Source organism: Malania oleifera, chromosome 9 (genome assembly GCF_029873635.1).
Source record: "Malania oleifera isolate guangnan ecotype guangnan chromosome 9, ASM2987363v1, whole genome shotgun sequence".
Taxonomy (NCBI): Eukaryota; Viridiplantae; Streptophyta; class Magnoliopsida; order Santalales; family Ximeniaceae; genus Malania; species Malania oleifera.
Genome location: NC_080425.1, coordinates 40,477,042 through 40,491,318, shown reverse-complemented (window position 1 = coordinate 40,491,318; position 14,277 = coordinate 40,477,042). Strand labels below are relative to the sequence as shown.

General features: G+C 38.4%; 1 protein-coding gene and 1 long non-coding RNA gene across 4 annotated transcripts in view; one reads left to right on the top strand and one right to left on the bottom strand.

Annotated features, from left to right (window-relative positions):
* Window positions 1-14,277, top strand: part of LOC131164198 (magnesium transporter MRS2-4) — a 52,230-nt gene that overhangs the window by 15,551 nt on the left and 22,402 nt on the right. The window contains exon 3 of one of the 3 annotated variants that reach the window (XM_058121210.1): window positions 9,675-9,952. In XM_058121210.1, coding sequence (XP_057977193.1) covers window positions 9,675-9,952 — 278 coding nt within the window. Of the gene's footprint in view, window positions 1-9,674; window positions 9,961-14,277 lie in introns of all 3 variants that reach the window. The other 2 variants (XM_058121209.1, XM_058121211.1) reach the window with 2 other exon arrangements.
* The window catches only part of LOC131164199 (uncharacterized), a 30,031-nt gene continuing 23,616 nt past the window's right edge, over window positions 7,863-14,277 (bottom strand). Inside the window, exon 2 of the long non-coding RNA XR_009139227.1 lies at window positions 7,863-8,298. This is a non-coding gene — a long non-coding RNA (uncharacterized LOC131164199). The remainder of the gene's footprint in view (window positions 8,299-14,277) is intronic.

Sequence of the window (14,277 nt, the reverse complement as noted above, 5' to 3'; positions counted from 1 at the left end):
TGCGACTTTGGTGCCTAAAGTTGTACCAGGCAGCCATGTCGCTCCTTTTTAAGGAGCTTCTCCATGCGATGGCTAGGAACTATAGTTAATTACCATAATGTTTGCCTTTAAGAGCCGCTCTTTGGCCATTCATAGTGAACTTCATAACCAATTTGGAAAAATTCCAAGCTATATCACCTAGAGTTCATAACCATTCACCCAAAACCACTTCATAGTCTTCTTGTGGCGGCAAAATGAAATCAGCATACAACCCATGGTTCTGGCACTTGGTTGAATTATTCCAGCATCTAACATTTCTTTCGCTATCTTTTCTATTTTTGCTTTCTGAAAATATGTATAGGGATAAGGATGGATGTTAGTAGGATGCTACTTGGCAATAGAGAAATGCTGTGATCATGTGTTCATTGAGGTGGCAATCCTTGAGACTCCACAAATAGGTCAGAAAATTATGAAATAAGAAATTCTAGCCCTTTATCCTGGTTAGATTGATGTTGTAACTCCTTTGGTGCTCGAAGTTGTGCTAGGTAGCCATGTCATTTCTTTTTAAAGAGCTTCTCCTTATGTTGGCTTGAAATTATAGTGACATTACCATGATATTTGCCTTTAAGAGTCACTCTCTGGCTGTTCACGACAAATCTCATAAACAATTTAGAAAAATTCCAAGCTATATCACCTAATTCTTATAACTGTTCAATACCCAAAACCACTTCATGTCTTCTAATGGCAGCAAAAAAGAACTCATCGTACAACTCATGATTCTGCCTAGTAAGTTTAACCTTTGGACACTTGCTTTAACATGTCAAGGTCCTTCCATCTGCAGCCTTCACGTCAAACTTTTCATATTGCTCCACAAGATAGGCTAGCCATTTAGCAATTTTACTGTCTATGAAATTATTAGTGCTATCCATATCAAGTAAGATAGTAACAAGTTGGTGTTTTTGGAAGCCATTAATTTTCAATATCTGAGGATTAGCATACCCAGCTAAAGCATGATCTGAAGAAGTGATAGATTCATCATTATCATTGGATTCTATACCTTTGTGATCTGAATCAGCACAATCATCCTCAACTTCTTTTGGCTCCCCCATTGGTTCAATCATCAAGAGTTGTCCCTTTTTACAATGGTGTGCTTTATACCACTTCTCATCACAATGCCAGCACAAAGCCTTTGTTGTTTGCTCTTTAAGTTCTTCTTGAGTCACTCGTTTGGCAAGAGGATTGCGAGGAGCAGGTGGTGTGACAGTGTTGTTGACATTCTGCTGGCTAATTTTCTTGCTAGAGCAACATTGTTCTTCCCCTAACTCCTCTTCTTCTAACTATGCAAAAGAAATTGCAGCGGTCATAGTTTGTGGCCAATGTATTGTGACCTCGTGCAAATGTTAGGTAGGAGACCTTCAATAGAAGTACCAGCCAATTGGCTTTCGTTCCAATATTTAGTTCTATTTGATGGCCGGTCAAATCGTGTCTAGTACCACAAGACGATTCTAGTTTGGCGTATTTTGCAAGCTATCCCTTAGTATTCTTTTATCTGATGGGCCAAAATAGGACAAGTAATCCAGAAACAAATTTTGCCCAAGAAGGCTTTCCATAACAAATTTCAAATCAATTATACCATTGAATAACATCGCTATCCAGATTAATTGCCACAATCTCAACTTTAGTTGTTTCTGGAGTCTAGTGAATGTGAAAGTATTTTTCAGTCCTAGAAACCCATCTAGTAGGATCATTACCATCTAGCCGAGGAAATTCCACCTTCAAACAAGAAGGACCATTATCATGCTCTCGTTGGTAACCTCCTTTGCGCATGTATGATTGCTCCCTACGATTATTTGACGTAGAGGCATCATCTTCTTTCTCTTTTTGGGAAGATGTAATGAGTAGCTTAAAGAGCGGTGTCTGGATCTCTTCAAATTGAGGCTTAAACATATTGCTAGGTTTAGCCTTTAACCTAGCTTACTTCTGGGACTTTAGTGAATTTTTTGAGGCCATAGCATACGAATGAAGATAAAAATTCCTAGATCTTGCTTTTATTGCGAGGTTAACTACATCCACAAGAATGCTAACTCTGATACCGAAAGATAAGAAACTAGAGTTTTATCGTAAAGGAATTGGGGAAATTGAAAGGATGGAAAATTGAATGAGGAAATAAGGTTGATCACATCGAGCGGATCTACCTCCAAATTTTCAATGGCTATGAATTATGTTATTGCTTGAATGAAAAAGTCCTATAGGATTATATATATATATATATGGTAGGGAACACTTCTATTAGGAATGTAAAAAAATCCCAATCTGAGTACTTGATGGACCCCGATCCTAATTGATTTGAGAATCATACACGTTAATTAGAAATCCTAGTGATATGGGAATCATAACATTAAATAGAAATCCCAATTGATTTGGAAATCCAAACACACATTAATCAGAATTCCCAATTGATTTGGGAATCCTAACACACTTTTATCTAAACTGAAGTTAAATGTTATTGTTGTCACCAAAATGTGCCGATTTGTGACCTTGATCTATTGTAAGGAGACAGAAAACTCCAAGGATCTCTCTGATGTTTAAGTCAAGGATGGAAGAAGTAGCAAGGGAATAGAAAAATGTTAAAAATGAGTTTTAGGTGATCTACCTCGTTCACAAATTCCTTGTTATAGGTGAGATAGACATATGCATTCAATGCCAAGTACCTCCGAATAGGAGAGTTGCATGGTTTTAATTCCAATATGCACCTTCACTATCTCTTCATAACTTTAGGAGTTACACCCCCTTTATTCCTATCATTAATTGAGTCTTTAGGTTATAACTTTATGTGAAGGTGATCCTTCATTTCTCTTGGAAAAGCCTTTTGTATGGGTATCATTTTGTTATTTGTATTCTATAGAACTAATTTTGGACGTATCAATGCCAGGGTATTTTGGTTTAGATTGACCTCTGCACTGTTGGAAGGATCCCTAATAGGATTGAAGGGCGTATATATGAAAGGTCTTTTAGTAAGCACGGGAGGCCTTGAATTGTTCAATTGCAATTTATTTGGCTATTGGGAGTTCCGCCTCTCATCGTTGGTAGAGGTTGGCATTCTCATCCTCAACTTTATAGATCCACCATCTGGCCTTGACAATCAATAGGCTTCGATGAATCATTCCTACTTTTTCTTCCATAGAAATACTGATTGTAGCCATTTGTGAAAGAAGAGAAAAAGTTAGCAGGATCTAGATAATGGATAAAGAAAAAGTACACTAACTCTAAAAGCCTCGTGGCAAAGGGAGGAGCCCATGGTCTCGGGCATCATCATACATAGCTCCTCTTTGTTCTCTTGGGGTAAGCAACATTGGAGCACACTGGAGGGAATAGTGGAGACATAGAGGCAAAATTGGTTAGGAGTGGGGAAGCTTGGCCTATTGGACCTTCAAAGGAGACTTTAATGAACTTAGAGGTTAGAATTTGGGAAAGGGGGGAGGGGGGGAGTTTCTTCTCTTCTTGAAAGACTCACCTTTCCTTTTCTTCCTGTAGTTGAGGCGGTCAAGTTCGTTCTAGTCCTAAGAGGATGACATACTTGCATGACAAAGAGTAGGGTTTTTATAGGTTGTCAATAATGAAAGTGTGAGCAAGGCTAAAGTGTAAATTTTAGTGGCCTTTAGGAATGGGGTTGGGATCGTAGGAAGAGGCTGGATTCTTGGTTAGTTCTTGATGAGGGATGACTCCTTGGTGGGTAGCCAAGTGTTGTAGTTCAGAGACTTGTAGATTCAACTAGACTAAGAGAAGGGAGCAAGTTTGGGCTTCTAGAAAAGGAAGAGTTAGGAGTACTAATATTTGAATTGAAGAAAAGTAAGAAAGGTAGGAAGTCACCTTGAAAGGGAGCGGATAAGGATAGAGGTCCTCGGAGGTCTCTCGAGGAAGATAAGAATTGGCTTTTGCAAGTGTGTATAAAGGAGGGGCTAGCTGGGAAAAACTTTCACCTTGGACGGTAGGTTAAGTACCATACTTTTGCCCTTACAAGGATGTTTCATCGTTTGAAAGCAAGCTTTGAAGATCTAGTGGGTTGGCCAGTGTTTGCGTCATAAGAGAAGGGAGGTGAAGCATACAATGGTGAACCAAGAATTGGGGGTGGGTTGGCTAGGAGACAGGTGGTAAAAATTTGGAGGGTGTCAGCAAAGAAGGGGTGAAGTGGTAAATGGAGGCCTGCCTTAGAAGAGACCTTTGTAGAAGCAGGTTTCTTCCGCTTGGGGTTGGGGGACGTGCTCCTCGGCAAGGGGCCACATAGGCTGATCAAGGAGCGGATGTAGTATAAGGTATGAAGGTGGACCAAGTCTTCCTTGATGAGGCAACATGCTTGACCAGCCACACTTGCGAGGGAGAATGTCTAGGATCTATGGGGTCCATGGAGTCTGGGGAGGAAATGAATGGGAAAGACTAAGGAAATCTCTTAAACCTAGGGAAAGTAAGATTTAAGAGGCTATGTGTGAAAAAGAATTTGAAAATTCAAGTAGCATTCGAAGAATATTCGAAGGACATTGAACATGCGAAGAACATACGAAGGGTGTTTGAATATTCAAAGAGGTGAAGACCTTGGCTTGACTATGGAGGTTGGTCAGTTGGGGAATCTTGGCTCGGCCAGGGGAGCTTGGTTTGGCGAGGTGGACTTTTGGATTGGACATGGAAGGTCAGCTTGGGTTCATTAATTGGTTGAATTTGTGTGGCTTGGTTTTCTTGAATGTGCCTAGTTTGGTTTGGTTGGCTCGGACTATGAAAGGTAATGTGATTTCGAAACACTCCTAAACTTGAGAGTGATCTTCAAAGCTTAGGAGTGCTGGAGCAATTGATGGAGAACAAGATGATACCCATACAAAAGGCTTTGCCAAGGGAAATGAACTTTCACCTTGACATAAAGGTGTAATATGAAGACCCAATTAAGGAGGGGAATAATACTTGTGGGGATTGCTATGAAGATTGATAAAATCATAAGGGATTTCTTGTGGTATGGGGTAGGGGTTTTAGGGATCATTTAGTAAGATGGGACATGGTTTGTAGGTCTAAATTGGAGGGAGGGCAGGGTTTTCAAAATTTGGTGTCTAAAAACGTCGCCCTCTTAGCTGTGGTTATGGAATTTTCCACTAAAAGATCACTCCCTTAGGCATAAAGTGATCAGAAGCAAGAATGGGGTGGGTGAGAATAGGTGGGGTACCAATGTTAATTTGAGATATTCATCAGAGAGCCTTTGGAGATCTATTTCTCAAATTTATCCCTTGTTTATGCCTCACTTTAATTTTGTGGTGGGGATGGGTTCTCGGATTTGATTTTAGAAAGACAAGTGGTTGGAAAATGATATTCTAGCCACATCTTTTCCTCCTCTTTTCTGTTTGAGCTCAGGGCAAGTTAGTATCATTTCCTTCTTTGTGGTTGATTTAGGTAGCCCTTCAGTTTCTTGATATTTTCATTTCAAGTAACCTCTTAATGATAGAAAAATGTTGGAACTCTCATCCTTGTTATTTTTGTTGAACAACTGTCATCTTTCTTCAGATGGGGATATACTTTGGTCTTGGGATTTGGATCATTTGTGGTTTTAATCTTGTAGATATTTTTTGGAGTTTTTGACCCACTTAAATTCCCTGTTTTGCCTTATTATTCTTCCATTTGAAAGGCAAAGGCTCCCCCAAAACTTAAGGTTTTCATATGGCTGATTGTGCTTAATAAATCAATATTAATAACCTGTTGCAGGCTAGGAGACCTTTGGATGCCTTGCCTCCAGATGTCTTTGTGTTATGCTATTTGAATTCTGCAACGGCACCTCATTTACTTTTACTGTGTGACTAATTTGGTGTGATGGGAGAATCTTGGGTATGTCTGGCATCGGTGGAGGAATTGTTGTCAATTTCATTTGAGGGGTTTGGTAGAAGGAAGGAGAGGAAGACACTATGAAAGTGTGATATTTTTTGCAGTGCTGTGGGGTTAGTGGGGATTATATTTGGAGTGTAATGCATGTATTTTTTCAGGAAGAAAATTGAACAGGCTGCTGGTTTGGGAGAGGATTCATTACCTGGCTTCTTTATTGTGTGTTGGGTTTGGTTGCTTTAAGGGAGTTAAGTGTTTTGGATGTTCAGCAAGACTATTGGAATCTTCTGCTCTGAATTTTATGATTTTTTTTTTCCAGTTATTGTTTTATTAGTTTTTTTTTCCTGTTTTTTTTCCAGTACTTTGATGGGAGAAGTCTTTTTTATATTTTGTAAATTCTCCTCTTATCAATGAGATCTCATCTTTTGCTATAAAAAAAAGGGGGTGCAACTCCTAAAGTTATGAAGGTATAATGAAGGTTATGCCCCTTGGAATTGAGATCATGCTACTCTCTCTCACTTAAAGTACTTGACATTGCATGCATGGGGATATCTCACCTATAAAAGGGGATTCTTGATGGAGATAGATCATCTAAAACTCATCTCTTTAGCACCCTTGCTATTCCATTGCAACTTCTTCCATCCCTAACATAAGCATCAGAGAAACCCCCGGATTACACACTGGTCCTCCGTGCTTTTTCTGTTTTCTTACAGGAGATCAAGGTTGCAATTTGGTTCTGCATATTTTGGCAGCTGCAAGTATCATTAGTGCAGTGCAAAATGCAAATGGGACACAATAACATCCTCCCTGCAACAATTATACTATGTAGAAACCTGTGAACTGTCGTATCAACTAACCTATTCAAAACAGCTGCACCAAAAAAAAAGGCATAAGAAGAGGGCAACAAATCTCCTTGTCTCATCCCCTTAATGCTAGAAAGGCTGAACAACAGAAAAAGTAGCTGTAGACAAACATTCCTTAATCAAATGCCTCCATCTAGAATTGAGATCTCACCTATCTAAAACCTTATCGTAATAATCCAACTCACTGCACCATAAATTTTCTCAGTCCAAGTTGAGCAAAAACACACTTACGAATCTGTGACTCTGTAACATCCAAAGTTTGCCTACCACCAACAAAACCCACTGCAATACAGAGATTAGTATGTCCCAAAATCACACTAAACCTGTCAGCTTGAACTTCCCCAATAATCTTACACCAGTAACCAAGCTATGTGCCAAAAAATACTTCACCTTAACATACTTGTCTTTCCTTTTCCATAAAGAGCATATTGATCCTTGGGAAATAAGCTGATACATGTCAAATTAATGCTCTTGCCAGTCACCCCTTAAACATGGAACACTTGAAAAATCTTCAGTGATTCAACTTTCACCATATTAGAGCAACCTTGGAAAAAGGGGTCCCTCCAACCACCACACCTGACATTCAGAAATAAGATAGCAATCCAAACCCTCAAATCATTGTTTAAATGTATCCTCCTCTGAACAAATATTTTTAAAACAGCCAATAATCCACTTTTTAATCAAATTAAAATCTGTAACCATATCTCTATTATTTGTCTCCAATTAGAACGGAAGATCCTAGAATTACAATCACCTTCTCTAATTTAGTTGAACCTGATTTTTTTGCCTCCCACTCCTGTCCAGTTTCCTAATTTAGATTAGAACTAGTTTCCTACACAAAAGATACAATTATAGAACTAAAACTTGTTCTTGGCAATGAGAACTTGATGTGTGCGCGTGTGTAAAAGGGTGTCCCTAGGCCACAAGGCTCCTCGCTTTGCGAGGGTAGGGGGAGGATTGATGTGCGTGTGCATGTGTGGTTAAAAAAAAGAAAAAACTTTATGAATAAAAGGAAGAATATTCGAGGAGTACAAGAAATCCTCCTAAACAATAGAACGAACAAAAGAAAAAACAAAACATGAACAGAGAAAGAAAAAAAAAATGAAACTAACACAGCCAGCCAATCGTTCATGCTGAATGTCAGAGAAACCGAAACAACTAAAGATATTTAGTAGAAAAACCCATAGCCATGCAAAAATGGGATCCTGCCCCATATCAAATTAGTAGGCAAAGAGTGATCATGGAAAATGTGAGCATTTCTCCTAAGATGAGCCACCCATAAAATAGAAAAAACTGCACACCATCATAATCTCCTTGTTTCCTTGCCCAACAATCTTAAGAGTGATGACGAAAAAAGATTCAAAGAACTGGGTTGCACCCAACACTCACCAATGAAACCAAAGAGGTCATTTCATGAACCCCAATCTGTGGAGTGCAGTGAAGGAACAGATAAGCATGGAACTCACCACTATGATGGCACACCGCGCATGCATCATGTGACAGAGCCTCATGTGGCCATCTAATCTGCAATAGAGTTATGGCGTTAAGAATGCCCAATCACACAACTGCTTTAACTTTAAAGGAAACCATAGCTTTCCTGTTTCTGCAAACAATTAGCAAGAGGAAAGGAATTAGCCGAATGAATCAAATAAGAATAAAAAGAGTTTTAGGAGAAAACACCAGAGGCAACCCAAGTTCAAATCCTGACATCACTTCATAGAAATGCTAAAAAGAAGACAACGAACTAAGAAGCAAAGAAAGCAACTTAGCCTCCCTATCTTTACGATTCCTACATAAAATGAAAATCCCGGGAAAAACAATCACTGTCAATCTGAAAAGAAGACATAGGAGCATTTTGATATATAGTAAGAGAGAAAGGAGAATGGAAAACAAAAGGAAAACAGTTCTCTTTTTCCCAAAGATCCTCCCAAAAGAGAATTGGGAGGAAAGAAAATGGGTGAAGTCTGCGAGAATGGATTAGGACATATTTCAGTACATTTGATAAGTGATTTCCTATTGTCTATATTTTAATAATGAGTACCCTTACTATTAAAAAAATAATGACTACCCCTCTTACCCATAGAGTATTCACCAGTAATGAATGTTAAATCTTATCATATTATCAGTTGCTTGGGCCAACTTTTATCCTGCATTCTTGAAAGTCTATGGTGGATCATGGTTTCAAAATGTTGGTTCATATAGATGAATGATTGCTGCAGTGGCTGTATTTCTACAATTGCTGTTATCTCAGTTGATCAAATGCAGTAAAGGGGACTATAGTGGTATGTAAGAAGAAACAGTGCTGTTAAAAACATACAAACAAACAGGCCAGACAGAATTGGCTGCTCATGGAAGGATTTCTAGCAAAGTCATAATTTTATTGCTTAAAAGAACTATTTTGTATTGGAAAGGAATGAAGTCCTCTGATGGGATTTTCGTGTTCTAATATGTAACTCAGATTCTACACTCATTATCTACATTGACTACAACTATTGTCATTGTTATTGTGCTACTGCCATTGGTTGGCATTATTGAGTAGTGTTGATAATATTAATTATACAGAATAGAGTTATGATATTAAAAACAAATAAATAAACTTAAAGCACAGAAATTATCTAGTTATCTGCACAATTTTTTAAAAAATACCCTTGATGCCCTTGAACTTCAGGAACAATTGAAAATGAAAGAAATATCCTAAATATTGAATATAATTTCAAATCAATGATTTACATGAACAGGATCCGAAACAGATTGATTCAGGTGCACTGCATTTTATTTTGTTTTGTTTTGTTCTTTTTTTTTTTTTTGCAATTGTCTTCTTTTTCTGAATCATTCTCTTCTTGATTATCTCCTAAGTTCATACATCATGCATTTTAATCTTGTTCATGGCATCATGCAAGCTATTAAATCCTTTTCTACTAAAATAATGAGCATATTTTGAAATAAATATGTTACGCCATTATATCTGTCTGATTACAGGTGAGGGATGAAATTGAGCATCTTTTAGATGACAATGAAGATATGGCACATTTGTATTTAACTAGGAAGTGGATGCTGAATCAGCAGTCCGAGGCTTTGTTGGCAGCCGCCCCTTCAAATAGCCACATCACTGCTGCACCCAATCTTCGCCGACTTAGTTCTAACAGGAGTGCAAGTCTGGTAACTAGCAACTGTTTGGGTGATCAGGATGTGGAGGATTTGGAAATGTTGCTTGAGGCATATTTCATGCAACTAGATGGGACTCGTAACAAGATACTGTCAGTGAGTATAAGATTATATGACAAGATATTTATGTTAAAACAAATTAATGTTACCGAATCAAATAATATGATATATTGTTCATCCTTTGGAAAAAATTTGTTTCATGCTACTCTCTCAAGGTGGCTATGTTCTATACGCTTTAGTTTCAAGTTTGCAATCTGGAATTTAATATTCTTGTATGTTTGTTGCTAAATTCTTGATTTTTAAGTGCTAATTATGTAAGGTGTCCTTATGGGCATTTAGGAAGCATTTGATTTTTTTTGGTTCAGAAATAAGCATGCACACACAATACAATGAAATATCAACTAAAATTTTTGTGGAGGATTTATCTATATCATAAAGGGTTTATTTAATTTTTTATTAACAAATAACACCTATTACAATGTTGCTGTTATTTTTATATATATTTTTAAAAAATATTTGTGTGAAAATTTGGGTTTGGAGTTCCCCTAATCTTTGAAACCAACCTTTTCATTGGATGGGATAACTTGCATTCCTTTCTTTTATGGTATTTATTGGTCCCATTGGAGTGTGTTGAGTCTCTGGGGCTGGTTGCCTGAGTGGATAATACTAGCTGTAGATGAGCTGTTGATGAGGGTTGAATCTTTTTCCAATATAGTGGGGGACCAATCTCTTGGCACTTGAAAGAAGAGAGCCTTGAGTTTTTTGAGGTATAGAGCAAGAACTGTGGAACCACAGTGATGTAATATTTTATCTCTTGTCACATGCTTTTGTTCTAGAAGGTGTTGATCATGTCTTTTATGAAACCATGGTGTAGATTAGATCTGCCTTTGAGATGATTAGTCCAGATTGAAGGGAAATCCTTCAATCTGGGGCCTAGATGTGGTGAAAGTGGGAGGTTTTGTGGTTCTGATTGAGAAGGTGGTAAAGGCTCACCTTTGTCAGTGGTACATTGGATCCTGCAAAATTTGACCTTGTGGTGGACTCAGTTGAGTCGGTTTGTTTGGAGGAAAAAAAAAAAAAAAACATTTGGTTGCTTGGACTTTGTTGTGGCAATTTGATCCACTGGGATTGGTAGATTTCTTGAGGTGGGAGTTAGATAACTTAGATCTAATAAAAATGAGTATAAGTCTTTGTTCCTGAAAGTTTGTAAAGGGAGGAACTTCTTTGGAGTGTTTGCGGATGGTGGTGTGTGAGTTGTGGGAATGATGGAGCTTTCTGGCATGGAGGAAGTTTGGCAGGTATGGGAGATGATTGATCAGGGTTTTCAGAAGGCAACACAATTTAAAGTCAGGGGAGGTTTCATGGCCTGGGCCTGGAGCCTGGAGTTATTCAAGTTGTGTTGGATTTGGGTGAGCTGTTGTGAAAGGTGGGGTCTGGTCCAGCCCAACAGGTGTTTTTAATTGGGTATGATCGAGGTGTAAAATCTGTATGCAGTAATCATAATATTGGTGATCTACTGGTGCTGCAGGGGATTATATTGCAGGCACCAGTATTGGAAAGTTCTCTATTCTATGATGATGTGCAGGAAGGGTGGAAGCTAGCAGAATTGATAATAAAGCGCAAGAATATTTATTACGGAGCAATGGTGGTTGCTGGTGACACTCTTAATGGTGACCATTTCAAAAGTTGAAAAATAATACTGGAAGCAAATCAACGAGTCCTGCAAAGAAAGTCTCTCAGCCTGGGTCTAGTAAGGTTTATGCTCGTCGAAAGGCTATGTGGGTGGATTTTTTTTTTTTTTTTGTAAACATGTAGGTAGGTTTTCAGATGGGGAAATGTTCTTAAAAAAGTAATAATGATGGAAGTTTTAATATTTTGGATAGTTTGTCTTACTTGAGGATTGGATCAAAAGAGAAGGTTAATGAGGGTTGTTTGTCTATAGCAAATAAGAAAAATGGGTCAATGAGTCTAATAAATCTTACTATGACTTACAATTTGCATGTGATGGATGTTTATTGTTGGATGAATTTCATGAGCAGCATGGGTATGATTTAGATTCTTCAAATTTAATGGGTGATATCTCCCATTTGTTTGCGACTCCATCGGAAGGTGTTATATTTGAGGAAAATGGAGTGGGTGAAGAGATTGAGGTGATATCAAAGGTGATGGTGTATTCCCCCATCTTTTTTGAGGAGGAACTAGTGAGAAGGATATTAAAGCCCTGCAATTGATAGGGAGATGGGTTTATGGTTCTTTGGCCCTACTGCCTAGAGGACATGAAGTCTGAATAGATGGTGTTCAGAGTAAGATGAAAAAAGGTCAATGTGGATTAGCTAGTTTGAAGTTTTCTATAAATTATAGTGGGACGAGGCAAAATACTCTCATTCTTTGTTTTTGCTCCTGCTTTCTCTTTTGACGATCTCTTTTCTTAATGGGAGTGAATTCCAGCATGGAGGAGCTTCTCTAGTCTTTGCAGATCAAAAGGAAATCTTTTGATTTGTGTTTGATAAAGGTTGGGGATGGGGATTTTTTCTGTCTGAAAGATCAAACTTGGTTTAAGAAATCAGTGGATCAAAATTATGATTTTGGAAGAGAGATGGGTATGCGATTGTTTGTATTAGTTATTCTGAAGATTGGATCGACTTTTTCATTAGAGGAGGTTTGACATGAAACAACTTTTTGTTTGCTAGAAAGGCAAATAGTAAAGGTAGGTTATTGGAATTAGGAGTGTCCTCATTTGGGAAGGTTTATCCTATTTTCATCATTGGCAGTTCAGATTAGGAGAGATGACAATGGTTCATTGTGTTGCATTCTATAACATGCGCCAAGAAGAGGAGCAAATCTCAAGATAGGATCACATGTTGCATTCGACGGTGTGTTGTCTTCAAGTCTTCAGATTGAATTGCTCACCAAAATTGAAGGGATGTGTATTATCGAGTAGTTCAGAGCAAGCAATCCACAAGGTTGAGTTGTGGTGCAGCAATTGTGGAGGCTCAGTCTGCTACATGGAGTGATGGTGTTTGAGGGTTTAAGTCTCAAGGTTTCTAGGATTTGTGAGATGAAGGGGATGGATGCGCATGAGCCCCAGAATAGTGTGGGTTGGGAGTGGCTTGGTTTGGGAGTACTTTACCTTATACTGCATTTGGGCAAATAATTAATGATACAGAGTAGGCTTCAATTTAAGTCTCTGGATCAGCCCATGGTTCCTATTAGTAGCTAGGCTCAATCTCCCAATCATGCATTAGAGGGCATCGAAGATAGTGACAGTTTGCTGTGAGAAGTACTTAAACTATTCTAAGGCAAAAGTGGTATCGTGTTTCCCTTATAGGATTGTTTTGCGGCTGGGGAAGGGGAGATCGATAGTATCTCCTTTGCAGTAGTCAGGTAGTGTTCTGAATGAAGCTCTTGATTCTCAGATGGGGTCTTGATTAGTCTACAAATAGAATCAAAACAGGTAATTCTGTCATCTTAGCTAATATTTTTGGGTAGAGGATTAATTCTTAGTCTTTGCTTAGTGATAATTGAAATTTAAATAAGGTCCAAGGTAGTCAACCTGAAAACCAGGAGGTTTGTGAAAGTTAGCCTGGGGAATATTGTTGAATGGCCATGCATGTCAGTGTTGAAATGAGAAAATATTTTAGAGAGAAACAAGTCAGCTCTAATATGATGACATCCAAGTCTTTGGGAAGAAATTCTGAGGATATTTGCTTATTGTAGAAACTCCAGTTGCTCAAAGGATTGAATCAGGTGGAAAGGAATATGATGGGGCTTGCTATGAGGAAAAGAAGAAATGGGCTGATGAGTCTGAGAACGAGATTGATATTGGTAGTGAGTTTGTTTTGAATCTGGTTTATTATTGAACGAGGTCTGGGAACAATATATGTATGTTTCAGATTCATCTAATTTAGTTGTTGATATTTCTCATGTGCCACCAATGCCCTTTTCAGGCCTGGAAGGTATTCCAATTTTTGTGCAAGGTGTCGTGGGTAAAGAGCATGCTGACCAGGAAGATGTTGATCAGACCAGGAATTGTATTTTACCTACACCTGTTTTATTGGTGGTAGAGATCAATGAAAAGGATATTGGAGCTCAAAAAATTGATGGATTAGATGGGATTGTGGTTGTTTGATCCGGTGGTTAAGTTGTTTGTTTGGATGAGGCATGAGTAAGGTGAATAAAGGTTAGTGGGAGTGGATTCCTATGCATGTGTGTTTGTATTTTGGCCCAAAGTTTTGAACTTAATCACCTTGGCCTGGGTTGGAGAATAATAAAAAATGATTAAGCACAACATAGCTCATGCTCAGCGATGCAATGAACTCTCTCCATGCCTCCACGTCTGCCAATTCACGAGCATGGGGACTTCCCCCCTCTCCTTCTTCTAAATCCTTCACTCCAAAAATCTACTCCTTGTACTGTT